General features: G+C 42.6%; 1 protein-coding gene across 6 annotated transcripts; it reads left to right on the forward strand.

Annotated features, from left to right (window-relative positions):
• Positions 1–6,048: 6,048 nt before the first annotated feature.
• On the forward strand, positions 6,049–21,922 carry LOC139534597 (cellular tumor antigen p53-like). Of its 6 annotated transcripts, none has more exons than XM_071333861.1 (11): positions 6,049–6,222; positions 7,812–7,967; positions 8,172–8,238; positions 8,479–8,685; positions 12,998–13,184; positions 13,490–13,602; positions 14,056–14,165; positions 20,067–20,197; positions 20,267–20,364; positions 20,489–20,592; positions 20,766–21,922. In XM_071333861.1, the coding sequence occupies exons 2-11, from the start codon at positions 7,909–7,911 to the stop codon at positions 20,851–20,853; spliced, it is 1,164 nt and encodes a 387-aa protein (XP_071189962.1). In that variant the 5' UTR covers positions 6,049–6,222; positions 7,812–7,908; the 3' UTR covers positions 20,854–21,922. The 6 variants fall into 6 exon arrangements, with proteins under 6 accessions (XP_071189962.1, XP_071189963.1, XP_071189959.1 ...); XM_071333862.1 differs by having other exon boundaries at positions 6,081–6,222; positions 20,771–21,922; XM_071333859.1 differs by having other exon boundaries at positions 6,083–6,222; positions 8,449–8,685.
• The last annotated feature ends 88 nt before the right edge of the window (positions 21,923–22,010 follow it).

Consider the following 22,010-nt stretch of genomic DNA (forward strand, 5'->3'; position numbering starts at 1 on the left):
AAAGGGGTCACAATAGGAGAACCCTCTGTGGAAAGGGTTCTACACGGAACCCCAAAAGGTTCTACCTGGAACCAAAAGGGTTCTACTTGGAACCAAAAAGGGTTCTTCAAAGGGTTCTTCTATCGGGACAGCCAAAGAACACCTTTATGTTCTAAATAGCACCTTTTCTTTCTAAGAGTGTGTGGGTTTATGTAGACCTACATACCTGTATCCCGGGACAGACAGACAGATAATACACAGTAGTGCCTGTAAGAACCAACAGAACTGTCCCAATCAAAGATTAAAAAACAAAACTGGCCCAAATAAAGAAAATTAAAACAGAACAAATATACAATGTTTGGGCAGTCACAGTGCAAATGTCAGTTGTGTTGTCCCAAAACTGGAAGTGACACCAATCAGAGAGTGTTATCTGATGGAAAGTCACACCGCCACACTGACCGACGCACACGGACCATGTGACTGCCCCACCGTCAGTCAAACAGGTGACCTGCTGTGAGTCAGGCGATGTGATTACCGTTCCTCTGTAATGACTCGCTCCCGCACTGTGTGTGTGTGTGTGTGATTAGCAAATGGGGGCTGCCAGAGTGCCAGTTCTTAATAATTTTACAGTAATGTGATGTGTGTGACAGAAAACGGGTGTCGCATTATTGCATTATAGACAATTGTGCGTTCAACAAGTCTCAGACTTAGAAAGCAATGGTGTATATTGGCAAAAAAGGAGCACATGCTATACTAGTATGGATGTCTATCTATGCTTAACTTAGATTCTAAATAAAAGACTCTGGTTATAACTAGTTAGACTTGCATAGTCAACTCCTTTAGACCTGTAATCATAAGAGCAAACACACACTCTTAGAAAAAAAAGCGTGCTATCTAGAACCTTACACGGTTCTTCGGCTGTCCCCATAGGAGAACCCTTTGAAGAACCTATTTTGGTTCCAGGTACCTCTTTGCAGAGACAGTGGTAGCTCACTAATGGTGAGCAAACTCTAGTGTGAAGAGTAGACTAGCCTGATAACCTAAATCAGTTCCTAGCAATGGGATATTTTCAAAGTTCAGCAATCAGCCAGAGTCACAATATTGCAAGGCATTTTATTTAAGCAATGTTTTTACCTGGCAACTACTCTGTTTGAAATTCCCATCACCGCCTCTCTTCTGCAAATAACACAGATGCCTCAGCAAAAATGTATTCTCATCGACTAGGACACATTCCCTGTATCTGTCCTTGTGTAACGAACGGCAGGACTGGTTTCAAAAAGTAGACACAGTTGAAGTCAGAAGTTTACATACACTTAGGTTGGAGTCATTAAAACTTGTTTTTCAACCACTCCACAAATGTTTTGTTAACAAACTATAGTTTTGGCAAGTCGGATTCGACATCTACTTTGTGCATGACACAAGTAATTTTTCCAACAATTGTTTACAGACAGATTATTTCACTTATAATTCACTGTATCACAATTCCAGTGGGTCAGAAGTTTACATACACCAAGTTGACTGTGCCTTTAAACAGCTTGGAAAATTCCAGAAAATGATGTCATGGCTTGAGGAGCTTCTGATAAGCTAATGTACATAATTTGAGTCAATTGAAGGTGTACCTGTGGATGAATTTCAATGCCTACCTTCAAACTCAGTGCCTCTTTGCTTGACATCATGGGAAAATCAAAAGAAATCAGCCAAGACCTCAGAAAGAAAATTGTAGACCTCCACAAGTCTGGTTCATCCTTGGGAGCAATTTCCAAACACCTGAAGGTACCACGTTCATCTGTACAAACAATAGTATGCAAGTTTAAACACCATGGAACCACGCAGCCGTCATAGCACTCAGGAAGGAGACGCGTTCTGTCTCCTAGAGATGAACGTACTGTGGTCCGAAAAGTGCAAATCAATCCCAGTACAACAGCAAAGGACCTTGTGAAGATGCTGAAGGAAACAGGCACAAAAGTATCTATATCCACAGTAAAACGAGTTCTATATCGACATAACCTGAAAGGCCGCTCAGCAAGGAAGGAGCCACTGCTCCCAAACCGCCATAGAAAAGCCAGACTACAGTTTGCAACTGCACATGGGGACAAAGGTTGTACTTTTTGGAGAAATGTCCTATGGTCTGATGAAACAAAAATTTAAATGTTTGGCCATGATGACCATTGTTATGTTTGGAGGAAAAAGGGGGCCGCTTGCAAGACGAAGAACACCATCCCAACCGTGAAGCACGGGGGTGGCATAATCATGTTGTGGAGGTGCTTTGCTGCAGGAGGGACTGGTGCACTTCACAAAATAGATGGCATCATGAGGGTGGAAAATGATGTGGATATATTGAAGCAACATCTCAAGACATCAGTCAGGAAATTAAAGCTTGGTCGTAAATAGGTCTTCCAAATGGACAATGACCCCAAGCATACTTCCAAAGTTGTGCCAAAATGGCTTAAGAACAACAAAGTCAAGTTATTGGAGTGACCATCACAAAGCCCTGACCTCAATCCTATAGAAAATGTGTGGGCAGAACTGAAAAAGCATGTGCGAGCAAGGAGGCCTACGAACCTGACTCAGTTACACCAGCTCTGTCGGGAGGAATGTGCCAAAATTCACCCAACTTATTGTGGGAAGCTTGTGGAAGGCTTCCCAAAACGTTTGACCCAAGTTAAACAATTTAAAGGCAATGCTACCAAATACTAATTGAGTGTATGTGAACTTTTTACCCACTGGGAATGTGATGAAAGAAATAAAAGCTGAAATAAATCATTCTCTCTACTATTATTCTGACATTTCACATTCTTAAAATAAAGTGGTGATCCTAACTGACCAAAGACAGGACATTTTTTCTAGGATTAAATGTCAGGAATTGTGAAAAACTGAGTTTAAATGTATTTGGCTAAGGTGTATGTAAACTTCCGACTTCAACTATGCAGTCCCATCCCTGTAAGCTACTGTACACTGTGTAAAACAATAATAATATGATGATAGATCGACTTGTATTATTAATGCCTTAATCATAACACTTTCTGAAATCCATTCACACAAACTTGGCCAAGACTTATAAGACTTAAAACTATAAGAGTTTAGTACTTATTATGTTCTTATAAGATCTTTACAAGCTGCGATTTAATCAGTTAGTACTGCTGTCTCATTCAGAATGGTTAAGCATGTATTTGTCATTTAGATATGATTATGATCGAATTAGGTGCTTGTGTGCACCGTACAACTCAAATTGAGTTATTTTCTATCTGTTTGCATTGCTCTGAAGTGACCTTACTAACACCATTCATGGTATCTATATCCTAGATATGTCTATATACAGTAGCCTACTACTATGATCAGGATTAGGTTCCTACTGCTGGCTGGTACCATCAATATCATTTCCCGGTCCTGCACATGCATGTGTAAATATCCAACGTCAATTCGTTTGAGTGCCTTCTTGTATTATATTTTAGCTAAATTACCATTCTATTTTTACTTCATAAAGTTTGTAGTTTTCCTACTCTTTGTTTTCAATTGGTTACTTTTCTATTGTTGCTGCATTGTCCAGAGGTGAACCTGAAAGAATGCTAAGCAGTTTATTGCACTCTGCATCCATGTATATATATTTTTATTTTGTATTTTTTTATTTCACCTTTATTTAACCAGGTAGGCTAGTTGAGAACAAGTTCTCATTTACAACTGCGACCTGGACAAGATAAAGCAAAGCAGTGTGACACAAACAACAACACAGAGTTACACATGGAATAAACAAACATACAGTCAATAATACAGTAGAAAAAAAAATATATATACAGTGTGTGCAAATGAGGTAGGATAAGGGAGGTAAGGCAATAAATACGCCATAGTGGCGAAATAATTACAATATAGCAATTAAACACTGGAGTGATAGATGTGCAGAAGATGAGTGTGCAAGTAGAGATACTGGGGTGCAAAGGAGTAAAATAAATAACAGTATGGGGGATGAGGTAGTTGGATGGGCTAATTACAGATGGGCTATGTACAGATGCAGTGATCTGTGAGCTGCTCTGACAGCTGGTGCTTAAAGATAGTGAGGGAGATATGACTCTCCAGCTTCAGTGATTTTTGCAGTTCGTTCCAGTCATTGGCAGCAGAGAACTGGAAGGAAAGGCGACAAAAGGAGGAATTGGCTTTGGGGATGACCAGTGAGATATACCTGCTGGAGCGCGTGCTGCGGGTGGGTGCTTCTATGGTGACCAGTGAGCTGAGATAAGGCGGGGCTTTACCTAGCAAAGACTTATAGATGACTTGGAGCCAGAGGGTTTGGCAACGAATATGAAGCGAGGGCCAGCCAACGAGAGCATACAGGTCGCAGTGGTGGGTAGTATATGGGGCTTTGGTGACAAAACGGATGGCACTGTGATAGACTGCATCCAATTTGCTGAGTAGAGTGTTGGAGGCTATTTTGTAAATGACATCGCCGAAGTCAAGGATCGGTATGATAGTCAGCTTTACGAGGGTATGTTTGGCAGCATGAGTGAAGGATGCTTTGTTGCGAAATAGGAAGCCGATTCTAGATTTAATTTTGGATTGGAGATGCTTAATGTGAGTCTGGAAGGAGAGTTTACAGTCTAACCAGACACCTAGGTATTTGTAGTTGTCCACATATTCTAAGTCAGAACCGTCCAGAGTAGTGATGCTGGACGGGCGGGCAAGTGTGGGCAGCGATCGGTTGAAGAGCATGCATTTAGTTTTACTTGCATTTAAGAGCAGTTGGAGGCCACAGAAGAAGAGTTGTATGGCATTGAAGCTCGTCTGGAGGTTAGTTAACACAGTGTCCAAAGAAGGACCAGAAGTTTACAAAATGGTGTCGTCTGCTTAGAGGTGGATCAGAGAATCACCAGCAGCAAGAGCGACATCATTGATGTCTACAGAGAAGAGAGTCGGCCCGAGAATTGAACCCTGTGGCACCCCCATAGAGACTGCCAGAGGTCCGGATAACAGGCCCTCCGATTTGACACACTGAACTCTGTCTGAGAAGTAGTTGGTGAACCAGGCGAGGCAGTCATTTGAGAAACCAAAGCTGTTGAGTCTGCCAATAAGAATGTGGAGATAGATATAGGTCTGTAGCAATTTGGGTGTCTCCCCCTTTGAAGAGGGGGATGACCGTGGCAGTTTTCCAATCTTTGGGGATCTCAGGCTAGTAATAGGGGTTGCAACAATTTAGGCAGATCATTTTAGAAAGAGAGGGTCCAGATTGTCTATCCCGGCTGATTTGTAGGGGTCCAGATATTGCAGCTCTATCAGAACATCAGCTATCTGGATTTGGGTGAAAGAGAAATGGGGAGGCTTGGGAAAGTTGCTGTGGGGGATGCGGGGCTGTTGACCGGGTTAGCGGTAGCCAGGTGGAAAGCAAGGCCAGCCGTAGAAAAATGCTTATTGAAATTCTCAATTATTATGGATTTATCAGTGGTGACAGTGTTTCCTAGCCTCAGTGCAGTGGGCAGCTGGGAGGAGGTGCTCTTATTCTCATATAATGTGTACATGACAAATAAACAAGCTTGAATATTCACTCAAAGGTCAGCTAGTTAGCTATCCCTCTTAATAGCAGTGCTAGTAGTGCCATCAATGCTAGTAGCCTATCAACTCATCATCAACAATATTCCATAATTTAGGCATATCAACTAGGGCGGAAGAATGAATATTGGTGAAATTACATGAAGCCGTAATGAAAGTTGAAATAAGGACATTTTGAGGAGCAGGCATTTCTTTTCCAAATCCATGCAACTTTTTATATTTTTTATTTTGAATGAAATAATTTTGCATGAGTTCATAATCTTTGGACATGCACATAATCTGAGAAATTAGACATCATTATCAGATATTATTATCACAGAACATGAACTATGCAATTAAATGTGATAATACAACGCATGATAACCAGTGTGCAATGAATGATGTGCCTCAAACGCCACAATATTTGTTTTCATTCCTGCATTCAGCCAATATAATTTTAGAAATACCAAAATGTAAAATGTGTCCACTTAATATTTTGTTTTTGGAACATTTCGCGCCATCCCATTTAAAAACATACACCTCGGTGGGCGCGGCCTCTGATTGGTGGCCTGTGAACTCTGCACAGCCACTCCCCTATTCTGGTTATTGGGGAAATCCCCGAAATGCACGCTTTTCAGTGAAACAAAATATTTTGCTTTATAGCAGCTACGGATTGCATTGAAAGAGAACCGAGGGGCGGCAAGAAAAGATTCATAAACGGGAGGCGAGGTATAAATCCATGTTTAATTTATTTTAGGCAGCGTAGCAAATTATTTTGCCTGGAAAAGTTTGTGGTCGTTGTTGATTGGAGATTCTAGTAAAACAGCCAGTCAAGTTTACAACTGAGCTAGCAGATTTTAGTGGAAGATGGTGGGTGAAGTTTGGTGTGTCTTGTATTTCGTTGTATTAATACAAATTTAACCACAACACATTGTAGTATTATATGACATCGAAGTTGGATGATGATCACGAATCGCTTACTGTTCAGACTTTTGTGTGTCTAACCTGCTAGCTAATTAGCTAGGACATGCTAGGCCATAACTGAGGAACGCTCAACCCCTCGCGCGATATGTCAGAAACCAGATTGAGCCACCTTCAGTCGATACTTGTAAAAATGTCAATTCTGAAAACGCTTATCTGTACCAATGTGTTTCAGGGACAACTGCGGCCTTTCTGCAGGGTTCTGAAATTCATATTTTTAATAATAACTTTTATCGAACACCCCCATGTCCGGCCACCAACTTGCGCTTATCGCCCTCGTGCGCCAATGTTTGGGAACACCGAAAGCGGTCTATACCAGTTAACATGATCTTTTATGAATTATGAAACCGTTTTTATTATTACATACATTCTTCAGAATTCACAAAAAAAGGACGTTAGCTGGTTATCTCATAGAACAAGAAATATAAGATATCCTAAGCCTGTGTATACCATAATCTTATTTTCACCGTGTATCCATTTAACTTTACCCTAGAACAGGGTTCCCCAACTGGATTTGGCCCGCAGGTGGTTTTATTTGGCCCCCCAAGCTTTCTGAGCAATTTTTTTTTTGAATTTTCAATGTCAGACATGACTGCAAAAACCCCAGGAAATCTGCTCCAAGTGATTTACTTTAAAAAATACATATGTTCCCAAGTATTCCCACACATAATAGAGAGATGCATGTGATCATATACAAATGTAAAAATCTAGTTGATGATCCCTGCCCTACAACAACGACGTTCATTTTCCTCATAGGCTCTGTCCAACAAACCATGGCATACAAGAATACGCCTTTATTATTTCTCTCTGTATAGGGTGGGTTGCAAGTTAGTCATAGATTTAGATGAGGTGTTTATTTGGTAAACGTAGGGTAGCTAGCTGGGCACTTGAGCAACACCAAGGATTAGCCTAATACCGTGGCACCAGTGTTCACATTGCTGTCTAGCTAACAACACAACCCAGTCAGTCATTATCCATCCCCTGTCTGCATTCTAGCTTTTTTATTTATTTATTTATTTAACCTTTATTTAACTAGGCAAGTCAGTTAAGAACAATTTCTTATCTACAATGACGGCCTACCCCAGCCAAACCCTAACCCGGACGACACTGGGCTAATTGTGCACCTCCCTATGGGACTCCCAATCACTGCTGTTTGTGATATAGCCTGGACTCGAACCAGGGTCTGTAGTGACGCTTCTAGCACTGAGATGCACTGCCTTAGACTGCTGCACCACTTGGGAGCATCCCATAAATGTATTGTTTTGAAGACACAGGTAGCTGCTAAAACTAGTATAGATTTTTTTCTTAACTAATCACATGGGTGTGCTCTCTCCTAGATCCTATCGCCTTCCTCCCTCCCTCCTTGTGTCCCTGTGTCCAATCCTCTCCTCCCAAACGGTTCTGTGAGCTGTCGAGAAAGTGAACGGATACAGGATGGGAGAGCTCAGCCCCCCACTGGGCCAATGTTCCTTCCAGCAGCTTTGGGAGAGCAAGTAAGTTTTGAACAACCTTTAGGACCACAGACTTATAGAAGTATGTTTAAGACTACCACGGTATGTAGCTACTTCTAGACTAGACCGAGGTGGTTGTGTGTGAGTGGAAGCCCAAAGACATTGTTCAACGTATTACAGCACCTTTTCTGCATAGGTCTTTTCTGGGCCATACTAATGACTGATCCGGTGATTTCTTTTCTATAGTATGACACCTCAGGGGCCCAGTATTCCACTGGTTGCTACTCAAAACTGGTCTGACCTGGATGTCTCGGTACGTTTGATTGTCTACCTCATGACGTAAACGTGACGCCACACCTTTTTAGAATGGGCTAATGAGCCCCCCCTTCTAGTAGTACAGTGATTGTTTGAGTTACATTTTTTTTCTCTGGTAATTTGATATCCATGGTGGGCACTCCTGTTTCATTAGTCAGACAGAAATGTAAAAAGCAACTGAAAACTTGAATGCTTTACTCCTCTGTAGATAAATGGCATCTACTTACCTCCCTCACAGCTCCTTCCCGACGCGACTCTCCACAAGGTCTTTGACGAGGGGCTGTTTGAACTGCTGGAGCCCCCGGTTGTGGAGCCCTCTGTGTCAACCCTGGACAGCGTTCCTCCCCCCGCCTCCACCGTCCCCTCCACCAACGACTACCCTGGGCAGCACGGCTTCCAGCTGCGATTCCAGAAGTCGGGTACCGCCAAGTCTGTCACCTCCACTGTGAGTGTCATGCATATGGCTTACTGCACATGCCTGAATACATACACACACGTATAGTTAAAGCAATAAGGCCCGAGGTGGTGTGTTATATGGCCAATATACCACGGCTAAGGGCTGTTCTTCTGCCCGACACAGCTCTTAGCCGTGGTATATTGGCCATATACTTAAAAATAAAGGAGAGCCGCACACTCTAGGAGCTCAGATGCAAAAATGTAACTACCAACGTTTCGACAGCCAAGCTGTCTTCATCAGGGTATTGGCCATGTACCACAAACCCCAAAGTTGCCTTTTATAAACTGGTTATTAGCGTAAATAGAACAGTAAAAATATTTTGTCATACCAATGCTCAAACCACCCAGTTTATAATTCATGATAATATAAAATAAGTGCTGTGTTTTGTGTGGGCTGACCCTGGCATGTAAGCATGTAAATCTCTCTCGTACAAGGTTAATATTTTAATCAATATATTCGGCTCTATTTATTCTGTTTCGAAAATGCTAATTAGGATCAAAGTAGACATGATGGAAGACTACAAATCCCTGCAAGCTCCTGCACGTCTTCTTTAGCTGACTCCTTTGCTAACAGGTATTGTGTCCATAAAAAATATATATATATTTTTTACCTTTATTTAACTAGGCAAGTCAGTTAAGAACAAATTCTTATTTTCAATGACGGTCTAGGAACAGTGGACACTGCCTTGTTCAGGGGCAGAACGACAGATTTTTACCTTGTCGGCTCGGGGATTCGATCTTGCAACCTTTCAGTTACTAGTCCAACACTCTAACCACTAGGCTACCTGCCGCCCCATTTAAAACTTGCACAAGACAGTTCACAGAATTATATATTTTAAAGACATTTAGCCAATTTAATCATTACAAATTTTAGCTAACATTAGATAATTAATCCAAAGATTCTTAGCTTTGCCTCAATTCAGCAGTCTTGTCTAGATCACGGCATTTGTAGTTCTTTACGATAGCCACATTAGCAGCTAATTAGCATTTCATTTTTGAGGTGTAAATACAGGCGATATATTATAAGTCACCTTGTCTTAGAGCAGTCCTTCTCAAATAGTGGGGCGCGCCCCCCTGGGGGGGCTCGGAGCGATGCCGGGGGGGCGGGCGGCGTGTGACCCCGGGGAACATGCTTTTTTTTGCCGCAGGGAGTAGTTTTCTTTTGCACCGAACAAGAGCACACAGCACAGAGCAGGAGATATGAAGTGCAGATAACAAACTCTTAAGAGACACCATGGAAAAATATTTAACAGGGATGAAAAGAAAGGTGGAGAGAGACGGAGATAATGAGACAAACGTAAGTCTCCCGAAAACTAAGACGAGGAAATATGACGACGCGTATGTAGCGCTTGGCTTCACTGTGACTACGGTGGGAGACGGGGAAAGACCGGTATGTTTACTGTGTCTAAAAATGTTGGCAGCGGACAGCATGAAGCCAAATAAATTAAGGCGTCACTTAAAGACATTACACCCCAATCACGCTGATAAGCCGCTTGAGTTTTTTCAGCGAAAACGTGCCGAATATTGCCAACAATCGTCCCGCTTTGTGAATGCTACTTCAGTAAACCAGCGGGCACTGTTAGCATCATATAAGGTGGCGTACCAAATTGCTCAGTGCAACAAAAAAAAAACACTCCATAGCAGAGGAGCTGATACTGCCTGCAGCATTAGACATGGTCTCCGTCATGCTGGATGACGCAAGTGCTGCAAAAATAAAATACTAATCAGGAATCAGGAAATACTGATTCATTCGAGAACCTGCATTAATTTGTTGGCACTACTGACTGATGCCACCTCAGTGATTCCATATATTAAGGAGCATATTTCATCACTGATGGGATTCTTTAAAAAGTACTTCCCTGAAAACAGTTCCCAATATGACTGGGTGAGAGATCCTTTCAATGCACCAGCTCCAACTGGTTTCAGGTCTGCAGAGGACCAGTTCATTGATATGACGTGTGACTCCACATTGAGACTGAGGTTCACATCACAGACACTGAGTGAAGAGAGGCAGTATCCACTCTTAGGTCAGAGAGCCATGGGCATTCTTCTTCCTTTTGCAACATCTTATCTTTGTGAGACTGGCTTCTCTGCTGTTGCTGCACTGAAGACCAAGTACAGGTCCCAGCTAAACATTGAGCAGGAGCTGAGAGTTGCAGTATCATGCTTCAAACCCCGCTTCGAAAAGCTGTGCTCTGCAAAACGTGCTCATTGTAGCCATTAATCCTAACTTCCTCATTTTGATTTTAAAAAATCAGCACAAATTGTTTTATTCATTTTTGTTTTATAGGTCAAAGTGTTTCATATATTGTGCTCCTGAGTTAATGTTGCTGATCAATTTGAATTTATAATTATTTATTGATTATATTTTATTTTTCAGTATCAAATGGTCCAAAAATGTTTACAGTTTAAATAAGGCTTGAATTTTTTTTTTTACATTTCAGGCAAATTGATACACTAAGTCTTTCTGTTAGACTAAAAAACAATGTTAATAAAGTTATTCTTTGTTGTAAGTTGATCTATATTTTTTTCTTTTCTTTAATGTTAATAAGGATACAATGTTATGCAGAGGTGTACTTATAACAACCATTTTATAGACAAATTATACTATTTACAGTCGCGGCGCAGAGTTGGGGGTCGCGAAATGTTTACTTCTTCCTAGGGGGGGGGGGCGTAACAGAAAATAATTGAGAAGCACTGTCTTAGAGAGATTCACATGGTTATCAAAACGTCACCCCCGGGTAAGCCTACACAAGACGCAGCCCTTATTTTAAGTGTTTCTAAAATCCCCTATGGCAGGGGTTCCCACACTTTTTCCCTCAGGGCCCCTAGCATTGGGGAACATTCTGCGCCCCACCTGCACATGCGCCACGTCTATTTCTATGGGCACTAACACTGTTCATGACAAACTTTTCACACCCCTCTTGTTGGCGGAGAACATTTAGCAGGTTTAAAGCCGATTTTCTAGCAATTCTATACGTTTTGGCATGTCTAATGGGTATTCATGTGATATTTGAGTGACACAAATTACAGTATCTAAGGGCTACAAAACCTACCTAAACACTTTAGCTGACATGGACTTGTTGATCTGGACATTTCTGGCAAGTTATAAATAGCTCTCTAAGGTATGCAATGACTAACATGACAAGAGAAACTGATGATGCACTGCCAAATATAGAAATTGCACCTTGTGCATTCTACTATTGCAATTTTCAAGAGGAAGTTTAAAGCTGGAATGAGCCCCACAGTTTGGGAACCACTGCCCAGTGGGAAAAATTGATGGTGGACAAATGGTTGGAACCATTTCCTTGTTTGACTGCTAGGCTTTATGGGTATTATGACTCATACTGTGGTACTCTATAGGAATGAAACACAGCCTACCATGGGGTCCAGCCCCACCCTCTAAGTAGCCTTGTCTCACTGTATATTCACATGCTATATATATATATATCTAGCTCTATTGATCTCTCTTTCAACTTTGAATGACGTTTCTCTTCTGGGGGAAACATCTATTTGGATTAATATACTTTTTTGACAATCACAATAAGTAACAGTAAAATGGCTCAAACCAGTTTAATCCATGGTCTCATTTCAATCAATTAATTAAAGAAAATTGCAGTTACTTTACCTCCGACAGAGATGAAAGATATTCCACTCATTCTAATTCCCTGTGGTTGCATTCAACTGGAATCCAGTTCATTGTGACGATTTGCTAAAACTCAAGGTTTTGGCGGAAAAGTATTTGGATTAAAACAGCCAATAGCAGCAATGTTTCCACAGTGACTCACATGTCAGCGTACTATGATAGGTCTATCAGGCTTGAGTTAGGGTGTGCTGCCCTCAAACTAACGCCCCCTGCAACTCATTCATTGGAACTGAGGAGTTGCATGCTGGTAGGTTGCAGTAATGCATGGGTCTGACATGACAGGGCATGTTCCACACAAGGGCTCCATTATGGAAAGGGTTAAAATGCAGCCCTTTTGGTCAAAATGTATAGTTATAAACAAGGTATTTATGATTTTCATAATGATTTTCATAATATTCATAATGTGTATTATGATCTTATACCTGTAGGTGTTAAGGCCACCTTTTGCTAGTGTTTGTATTTTATGTAAACTTTATAAATGGGTTATACTCTATTTTTTTATCGCCAAAGTGAAATGCTGTCTGTGGGAAGTAACTTCACCGAAGTGCTTATTTTTCCCCACTTTTTATCAATTCAATTCACCACTTTGTTTCACAAAATAAAATTCCTATAGACACATACAACTGGTTGCTCATTGTTTTCTCTCCCCTCCCAGTATTCTGTGCAGCTGAACAAGCTGTACTGCCAGCTGGCTAAGACGTGCCCTGTGGAGGTGTTGATGGCCATGGATCCCCCGCCAGGAGCCATCCTCAGGGCCACCGCTATCTACAAGAAGTCTGAGCATGTCTCTGAGGTGGTCCGGCGCTGCCCCCACCACCAGAGCGCCTCAGATAACAATGAAGGTGGGTGTGTTTGGGTGTGTGTTTTTAGTCTAAGGTAAACATTCAAAACTGATGTAGATAATAAGTATTTTGCCCTTAATTAAGAGTGAAAAAAATGGACTAATATGCATGATTTTATTTTGGCTCAGTTTTTGTATTTAGCCATGTAAACGAATAAAGAGGAAATGAAACCCATCCAAATCTGATCATAATATTCCCCATGGTCTCAGAGATGAGGTATACCTTCACTCCCCATGTAAAAGATTGTCCCAGGAATAGAAGAGACTCCCCCTCACTACTTGTCTACTTCCTGTTTTTTTGTCTAGGCGTGGTCCACCGCAGTCACCTGATTAGGGTGGAGGGTAGCCAGTGGGCTCAATACCTGGAGGATGGAAACACCAAGCGTCAAAGTGTGCTGCTGCCCTATGAGCCTCCTCAGGTATACCCTATAGAAAGAGAATTAATAGAGCGGTCGTCCCCATTCAAGTAAATGATGGCATAATGGGTGGACTGGCGGCCTTTGCTAGTGTACCCAGATGAGCAAGGCAGGAAGTGTACCCCATCAATCTGTTCTGCGATTTGTTGAATCAACTCAAATGAAATTATTTAAAAATTAGCCACGTCAGTTTGTATCATTTGAATGAACATTCTACATTACCATGGAAATCATTACATCACCATATCAGGAAGCCATTATGTACCCATGAGTTTACCAGTCAATTTGGCTGGATTTGAGCTTCCAAGCCCGTTCTGTTGATTTTTATCAATGGTATTTTATTTGCCATTTCTCTTGCCACTTTCATTGAGACATCTGTCTATAATGCATTGGCGATTTGCATTTGTCAATGTACGTTCAAGTGAAGCTTAACATTGTGTATATGTGTTTGTATAGCTGGGCTCTGAAACGACTACTGTTCTCCTGAACTTCATGTGTAACTCCAGTTGCATGGGTGGTATGAACAGGCGGCCCATCCTCACCATCCTGACCCTGGAGACCCAGGAGTAAGTGTCTCCTTATCCCTTCTCACTGAGTTTGTTTATTTTGGAAATTGCGCATCAGGGTCTGAGTTTGCGTTACATTTGCCGTAATGTGTGTTTTTTAGGGATGTGACTATTCACCGATATGAATCGGTCCCCGGTTGAAATATTTAAGATACGAGTGCGTCTGTCAGCGGGACCACGATCCGAATGTAGCATGCGTCTGTCACAAAATTGGTTCCAACGTTATGAATCGCCTGTAAAAACTATTTTGGTGCTAAATTACTTTCTACCTTCCCGAAAATACCTCCATATTTTGTGACAACTGCGTCCGTGCCTTCAGCATGTCATTGTTTTGACAGTCATTGATCTACAAGTCATTTTGCATGCCGAACAACCACAGGAAATATCAGTAGCCTAGTAAAACGGCATACTGTGCGCAGCTACGAGCACTGAGCAATGAAAAGTAGGCCTATTCCTGATCTGCCATATTTGCATGTCACTGTCAGCATGCAAATATTTGTAAAATAGCATGTGCAATATTAGGTATTTTTTGTTGTGACAATCAAGGAATTTGCTCGGTTATGTTTTTATGAAATGTAGTGTTAAATTGTTATACCGGAATAAAAGTAGCCTAAGCTACCCGCACTGCATGGTTGACACAGGAGAAGAAGTAAAACGGTCTAAACCGGGGGGGGGTACGGACTGCCGGGCATTTCAAACCGGCCCGTGAGACATTTTGTGTTATCCAACTGGTAGTTAGTCTTGTCTCATCGCTGCAACTCCAGCACGGACTCGGGAGAGGCGAAGGTCGAGAGCGGTGCGTCCTCCGAAACACGACCCAGCCAAACCACACTGCTTCTTGACACAATGCTTGCTTAACCCGAAAGCCAGCCGCACCAATGTATTGGCGGAAACACCATACACCTGGTGACCGTGTCAGCGTGCATGCGCCCAGTACGCCACAGGAGTCACTAGAGCGGGATGGGAAAAGGAAATCTCAGCCTGCCCAAACCCTCTCCTAACCCGGACGACGCTGGGCCAATGGGTCTCCCAGTCACGGCCAGCTGTGTGACAGCCTGGGATCAAACCCGGGTCTGTTTTTTATTTTATTTTTTTATTTTACCGTTATTTTACCAGGTAAGTTGACTGAGAACACGTTCTCATTTGCAGCAACGACCTGGGGAATAGTTACAGGGGAGAGGAGGGGGATGAATGAGCCAATTGTAAACTGGGGATTATTAGGTGACCGTGTCAGCGTGGAGTCTGTAGTGACGACCGCTGCGATGCAGTGCCTTAAAACGCTGCGCCACTTGGGAGGCCCCCGCAAATTGATTTTTACAAACAATTGGTCCCACAAAAAATGCGACCCTCCGTTGAATTTCAAACCCCCGATGTGGCCCTCGAGCCAAAACGTTTGCCCACCACTGGTCTAAACCATTAAATTATGAGACAATGGTGAAATCTTATTACACGACCACAATACCTTTTTTGTTTTGAAGGTGTTCAGAACAATATTAACGGCAAAGAAAGTTGTCTGAACACTGAAAGCTTTGTTGAACTCTCTACAACACAAAATCCGGGTAAGGGCCAGCTGAGTAGAATACTATCTGCATATAATTGGACGAGGGCGCTTCCTACTGCCTGAGCTATGTTGTTGATGTAAATTGAGAAGAGCATGGGGCCTAGGATCAAGCCTTTAGGTACTCCCTTGGTGACAGGCAGTGGCTGAGACAGCAGATGTTCTGACTTTACACATTGCACTCTTTGAGAGAGGTAGTTAGCAAACCAGGCCAAAGACCCCTCGGAGACACCAATACTCCTTAGCCGACCCAGAAGTTTGGAATGGTGTACCGTATCAAAAGCTTTGTCCATTAAGATAGCAGCACAACATTGCTTAGTCACAGGCAATGGTGACATTGAGGACCTTAAGGTTGCAGTGACACAATCATAACCTGAGCAGAAACCAGATTGCATACCAGAGATAATACTATAGACATCAAGAAAGCCAGTCAGTTGATTATTGACAGGTTTTTCCAACACTTTTGATAAATAGGCCTATAACAGTTAAGATTGATCTCCCCCTTTAAATAAAGGACGCACCGTGGCTGCCTTCCAAGCACTGCCTACTAAGCACTGCCTTTCAACCACTACAAACACACAGAAGAAACGAGTTTAGGGAGAAGCTGTGTGGCAGGGGGAAAAGAGGGTGGAGCGTTGGGGATAGTCACATTAGAAGGGCTGGTAGAGGAAGTGTTGGGTGGGTAAGGAGGCGTGTCTGAGTCAAAAAGGAATCCTGACTTAATAAAGTTATTTTTAAAGAGCTCAGCCATACGCTCTTTATCAGAGCCTTTCGCCAAATGGTGCTCTTGAGGTGGAGTAACTGCCAGATCACGGTCGAACCAGGGGCTGATCTTGTTATTTTCTTTATGGGGGCATGCTTGTTAACAATGCCATTGAAAAGATGCACAAAAAAATGAAGTTCCAAGCATCTTCAACAAAGGGGATCAAGCTGATTCTATACCAATTTACACAGGCCAGGTCATGAAGGAAGGCTAGCTCATTAAAGCTTTTCAGCAAGCGTCTGACGAATCCGGAGAGGTCGTTTTCACTGAGCAGCCATTACAAACACAAGCAGTAAAACAGTGATCACTTAAGGTCATTACAGAAAACACCAGACTGATACCAATCAGGATTATTTGTGAGGATAACGTCAAGGAGAGTAGACTTTTCTTGGTGTTTGGGATCATTCCATGTGGGATTGGTGATCTGAGAGAGATTTAGGGAGTCCCATTGTTTTAAGACATGGCCAGGTGGTTTAAGCATGTCCCGGTTTAGGTCACCTAGCAGGACAAATTAAGACTTGGTGTAAAGGGCCATGAGAGAGCTTAGGGCAGGTAGGGTACAGGCTGGTGCTGATGGAGGATGATAGCACCCAGCAACAGTCAACAAAGAGCTGTTTGAAAGCTTAATGCTTAAAACCAGCAAATCAAATTGTTTGGGGACCTATTTGGTGGAGACAACCGAGCACTGAAGGTGATCCTTGGTAAAGATGGCCACTCCCCCATCTTTGGAAGATCTGTCTTGTCGAAAAAAGGTTATAACCTGAAAGTTTAACATCAGAACATTCTTTCTTAACCACGTCTCAATAATGACCAACATATCTGGATTGGAGCTGTGAACCCACACTTTCAATTGATCCATTTCAGGTAATAAGCGTCTAGTGTTAACGTGCAGAAAGCCAAGGCTTTTACAAGGACAGAAATCATCAGAGCAAATATCAGAATTGTGACTAGCAACCGTAGACGGGCCAGGGTGTTCATGCACATTTCCAGGGCACGGTAGAGGACAGGGAGAGCTCTGCAGTGTTGATATTTTTAATGACATTTGAATGTGCATTAGATGGCAACAAGATCATATTGTACAGCAATTTCATCAGGTAACATGAGTACAAAGCCAGCGAGGGAGGGTTAGAATAGGATGGGAGGCCTAGAGTACATGTAACCAATAAAGAAGTTTGTCGCGAGGGTGGGAAAGAACATTGTCTAATCCACGTTCTGGTAAATGAGCAACTATATACTCAACAAAGCATGCAGGAGTCATGGAACAAATAGCACAATAAAAAAGTGAAATAGCTTGAGGCTAGACATTGTAAATTGAGAGTCAATCGCCCCAACACAATAACGTGGCTCTCTGAGTCCAATAGGCTATAAAAGTCTGAGATTAATAAATTGTAGACCGATGCTAGTTAATGGAAAGAATTTCTGAATAAAGCTCGCATAATATTATTCACAAGTTAATTAGCCTACCTAAAAATTCAGATCAGTCCAAAGTCTACGGCGTGCGTGTGTGTTGGAGCCAAGCGAAAGCTCGGGGGAGTGTGGCGGGGGTACCTGTACCAGATTGGGAGACAGGCCAGGGCAGGCAGGGAGTAGATCGCCGGGTGAGATCCAAGCAGCAGGTAACGGAAGCAGGTGTCACACCTGCTTGGGAGAGCTTTGGTTGGGAGGCTGAGTAGGAGAGGAGGCATTCAACCTTACCAGACAGGTGTGTGGTGGAGCAGATAAAGTGTCCGGAGCGAAAAAGCTGAAAGCCAAACTTGAGACAAAACCATACACATAATTTATAATTTACGCACGTACGCGCTCACGTCCGCTCGGACAGATCCAACTCAGAGAGACCCAGCTCATGAGCTCCATCAGCAGCAGATTTTAATTTAGAATGGAAAATGAATGTTTATGCAACAGAAGTTAGTGCATCGTATCACACTGAATCGATTCGTTTCTCTAATCGCACTGAATGTTTCAAACTAAAAATGTATTGTAGCCCGTATACAGTGCATTGGGAAAGTATTCAGACACCTTCTTTTTCCACATTGTTACATTATACCCTTATTCTAAAATTGATTAAATATCATAAGTTCATCAATCTACACACAATACCCCACAATGACAAAGCGAAAACAGGTTTTTGCTAACTTATGTAAATACGTGTTATTTTTTTATAAGTATTCAGAACCTTTGCTATGATACTCGAAATTGAGCTCAGGTGCATCCTGTTTCCATTGATCATCCTTGAGATGTTTCTACAACTCATTGGAGTCAACCTTTGGTCAATTCAATTGATTGGACATGATTTAGAAAGGCACACACCTGTCTATATAAGGTCCCACAGTTGACAGTGCATGTCAGAGCGAAAACCGAGTCATGAGGTTGACAGAATTGTCCATAGAGCTCCAGAGACAGGATTGTGTTGAGGCACAGATCTGGAGAAGTGTAACAAAGAATGTCTGCAGCATTGAAGGTCCCCAAGAACACAGTGGCCACATTCTTAAATGGAAGAATTTTGGAACCACCTAGACTCTTCCTAGAGCTGGCCGCCCGGCCAAACTGGGAAATCGGGGGAGAAGGGCCTTGGTCAAAGAGGTGATCAAGAATCCGAGATCCTCTGTGGAGATGGTTGTCCTTCTGGAAGGTTCCCCCATCTCTGCAGCACTCCTCCAAACAGGCCTTTATAGTAGTGGACAGACGCTAGCCACTCAGTAAAAGGCACATGACAGCCCCCTTGGCGTTTGCTAAAAGGCACCTAAAGGACTCTTTGGCCTGAATGCCAAGTGTCATGTCTGGAGAAGCATGGTGGTGGCAGCATCATGTTGTGGGGATGTTTTTCAGTGGCAGGGACTGGGAGACTAGTCAGGATCGAGGGGAAAGCTGAATGGAGCAAAGTACAGAGGGATCCTTGATGAAAACCTGCTCCAGAGCACTCAGGACCTCAGACTGGGGCAAAGGCTCACCTCCCAACAGGACAATGACCCTAAGCACACAGCCAAGACAACGCAGGAGTGGTTTCGGGACAAGTCTCTGAATGGCCTTGAGTGGCCCAGCGAGAGCCCGGACTTGAGCCCGATCAAACATCTCTGGAGAGACCTGAAAATAGCTGTGCAGCGACGCTCCACATCCAACCTGACAGAGCTTGAGTGGATCTGCAGAGAATAATGGGAGAAACTCCCCAAATACAGGTGTGCCAAGCTTGTAGCGTCATACCCAAGAAAACTCTAGGGCTAGGCTGTAATCGCTGCCAAAGTTGCTAAAACAAAGTACTGAGTAAAGGGTCTGAATACTTATGTAAATGTAATATTTCAGTTTTTATTTTTTAGCAAAAAATGTTTACCTATTTTTGTTTTGTCATTATGGGGTATTGTGTGAAGATTGAGGGGGGGAAACAATTTAATCAATTTTAGAATAAGGCTGTAACGTAACGATGTTGAATAAGTCAAGGGGTCTTAATACTTTCCGAATGCACTGTATCTAGATGCATATCGAATCATCTTGGAAGTGAAAGACGCATATCCCTAGTGTGTTTGGCTCCCCGTGAGATTATTGCCTCTAACTTTCACTATTCTTCACCCCTTTGCTTCCTTTCTAGGGGTCAGGTTTTGGGTCGCCGTTGTTTCGAGGTCCGTGTGTGTGCCTGTCCCGGCCGGGACCGCAAGACCGAGGAAGAAAACACAAACAAAGTTCTGAACGGGACCAAGACCACCAACGGCGTCAAGAGAAGTAAGACTCGGGCCACGTCTCAACCCTCGTCTCCTATGTCATTGTTGACCTTGTCTCCTCTCCCCTCAGAGTCCCAACAGGCCCTGCCCCCTCCAGGGACCAGCAAGAAGATCAAGAACGGCTCCAGCACTGAGGATGAAGACAAGGACAATGTATTTTTGTTGCAGGTGAGGGAATGACACACACAAGCTGACAGACAGAGGCACTTTTGTGAGGGAGAATTTGTGTATCTCTACTTCATGGATGTGCCCAAGGGAAATCCTCTCTCATTTCCTCCCTCTCTTCTCTCAGGTCCGTGGCCGAGAGCACTATGAGTGGCTCAAGAAGATCAATGACAGTCTGGAGCTGATGGACCACATTCCTCCCGCTGAGCAGGAGAAATACAAGAAGAAACGGTAAGCTACCAGCGGCAGCCATTCTGACGACGGGAACTTCTCCCTAAAATCCCCATGTACCATTTACATGCATTACCCCCCCCCCCACCCCCCACATCTATTACCTGTAACATACATGTTCTCCTCTCAATAGTAAACAGTCTCACCCTCTGTTTGTCCTGTATTTGTCTTAGTTCAGCTAAGATCCTCAAGCAAGAAGCAATGGCCCCGAAGAGCGGAAAGCGGCTGCTTACAAAGGAAGACAGGAGCGACTCGGACTAAGGCCAGGACACGTCTGTCCTTATTCTCCAGTCTATTCCAGACCAACATTAAGTTGTGACTCCCAAGTTAAATGTCCAATACCAAACCCTAGTCCCTACATGTAGGCACTTCTGAAAGGATAGATATTAGCAACATGGTAATATCTCCACCTAGACAGCCATACGCTGGACCCAGAAAGGGGTCAATAGAGACAGACCAACATTTTAATATTTGTTGTCATATGAACACGCAAGACATGGCGAAACGTGTGGAATTACAGATCATTGTCTTCAAAACTGCAACATTTTCTCTCTGCCCCATGGCAAAATTCAAACTGTGTAAAGTTATTTTTTTTAATTGTATTTTTTTATATACTGGTGAATGACTGTCCATCCGGAACTTTGACAGCTAGGAAATTTGTGACCGGACCTTCTCAAATAGTACTCAAGTACCATGTTGGGATTTTCACCATATTTCGGATACCAGTCCAACAATTTCAGTACAACACAAACTGCGTAAGTGTAGGGTCTAGAGTTTGGTTTAGAATTAGGTAAGTAAGCTAAGACCCCTCCACCCACTGCCTTAACCATCTGGTGGGACTTCCTCCTCCTCACCTGCCCCCCAAACAGTACTTTAGCTTGTGCTTTTATGATTTGGACCAATTAAATCAAGTATTCATATCTTGACCTGCCTAGGCACGATGCTTTGTTACCAGTTAATTGGCCAGTTGGCTGTTAGTATTTTTATACCTGTTGAACATAACTGCTGTTATCCCTTCCCCTGAAACCTTGACTTTATTTTCCCCATTTTTTTTTTTTTACTTGTCGCTCTTGTTATCAGAATGTTTTTTCATTGTTAAAAAAAAATAGATTTTAGTTTTATCCATTTTAGTTTTCTCTCTTGTGAAGAGTTCTGATACTATGATTATGATACACTTAGCACATGTATATTTGTTTAATTTATCATTCTCTGATGGAAACTCTTTTTGATGTCATTCGGTGCTGAAACATGAGGCTCTATTTTGTTTAGGGGGAAAGGAAACATTTCAGGGAACTTTTACAATCAAATTAAAGCAATTTCTTAAGTAATACTTAAATCCTCAGTCTTTTCTCAATACCTGCCGTCTTTTGAGTTATGAACAAGGTGACATGGGTGCGTGACAAGGTTGTCTAGAGACT

The sequence above is a fragment of the Salvelinus alpinus genome, chromosome 11 (assembly GCF_045679555.1).
Source record: "Salvelinus alpinus chromosome 11, SLU_Salpinus.1, whole genome shotgun sequence".
NCBI lineage: Eukaryota > Metazoa > Chordata > Actinopteri > Salmoniformes > Salmonidae > Salvelinus > Salvelinus alpinus.

Excerpts from the sequence above, each read along its gene's own strand:
- LOC139534597 (XM_071333857.1), top strand. The coding sequence starts at position 7,909 with ATGGGAGAGCTCAGCCCCCCACTGGGCCAATGTTCCTTCCAGCAGCTT. Across the intron at positions 14,166-20,066 it reads CTGACCCTGGAGACCCAGGA|GGGTCAGGTTTTGGGTCGCC; the intron begins GTAAGTGTCTCC and ends CTTCCTTTCTAG. Across the intron at positions 20,593-20,765 it reads GAGAAATACAAGAAGAAACG|TTCAGCTAAGATCCTCAAGC; the intron begins GTAAGCTACCAG and ends TATTTGTCTTAG.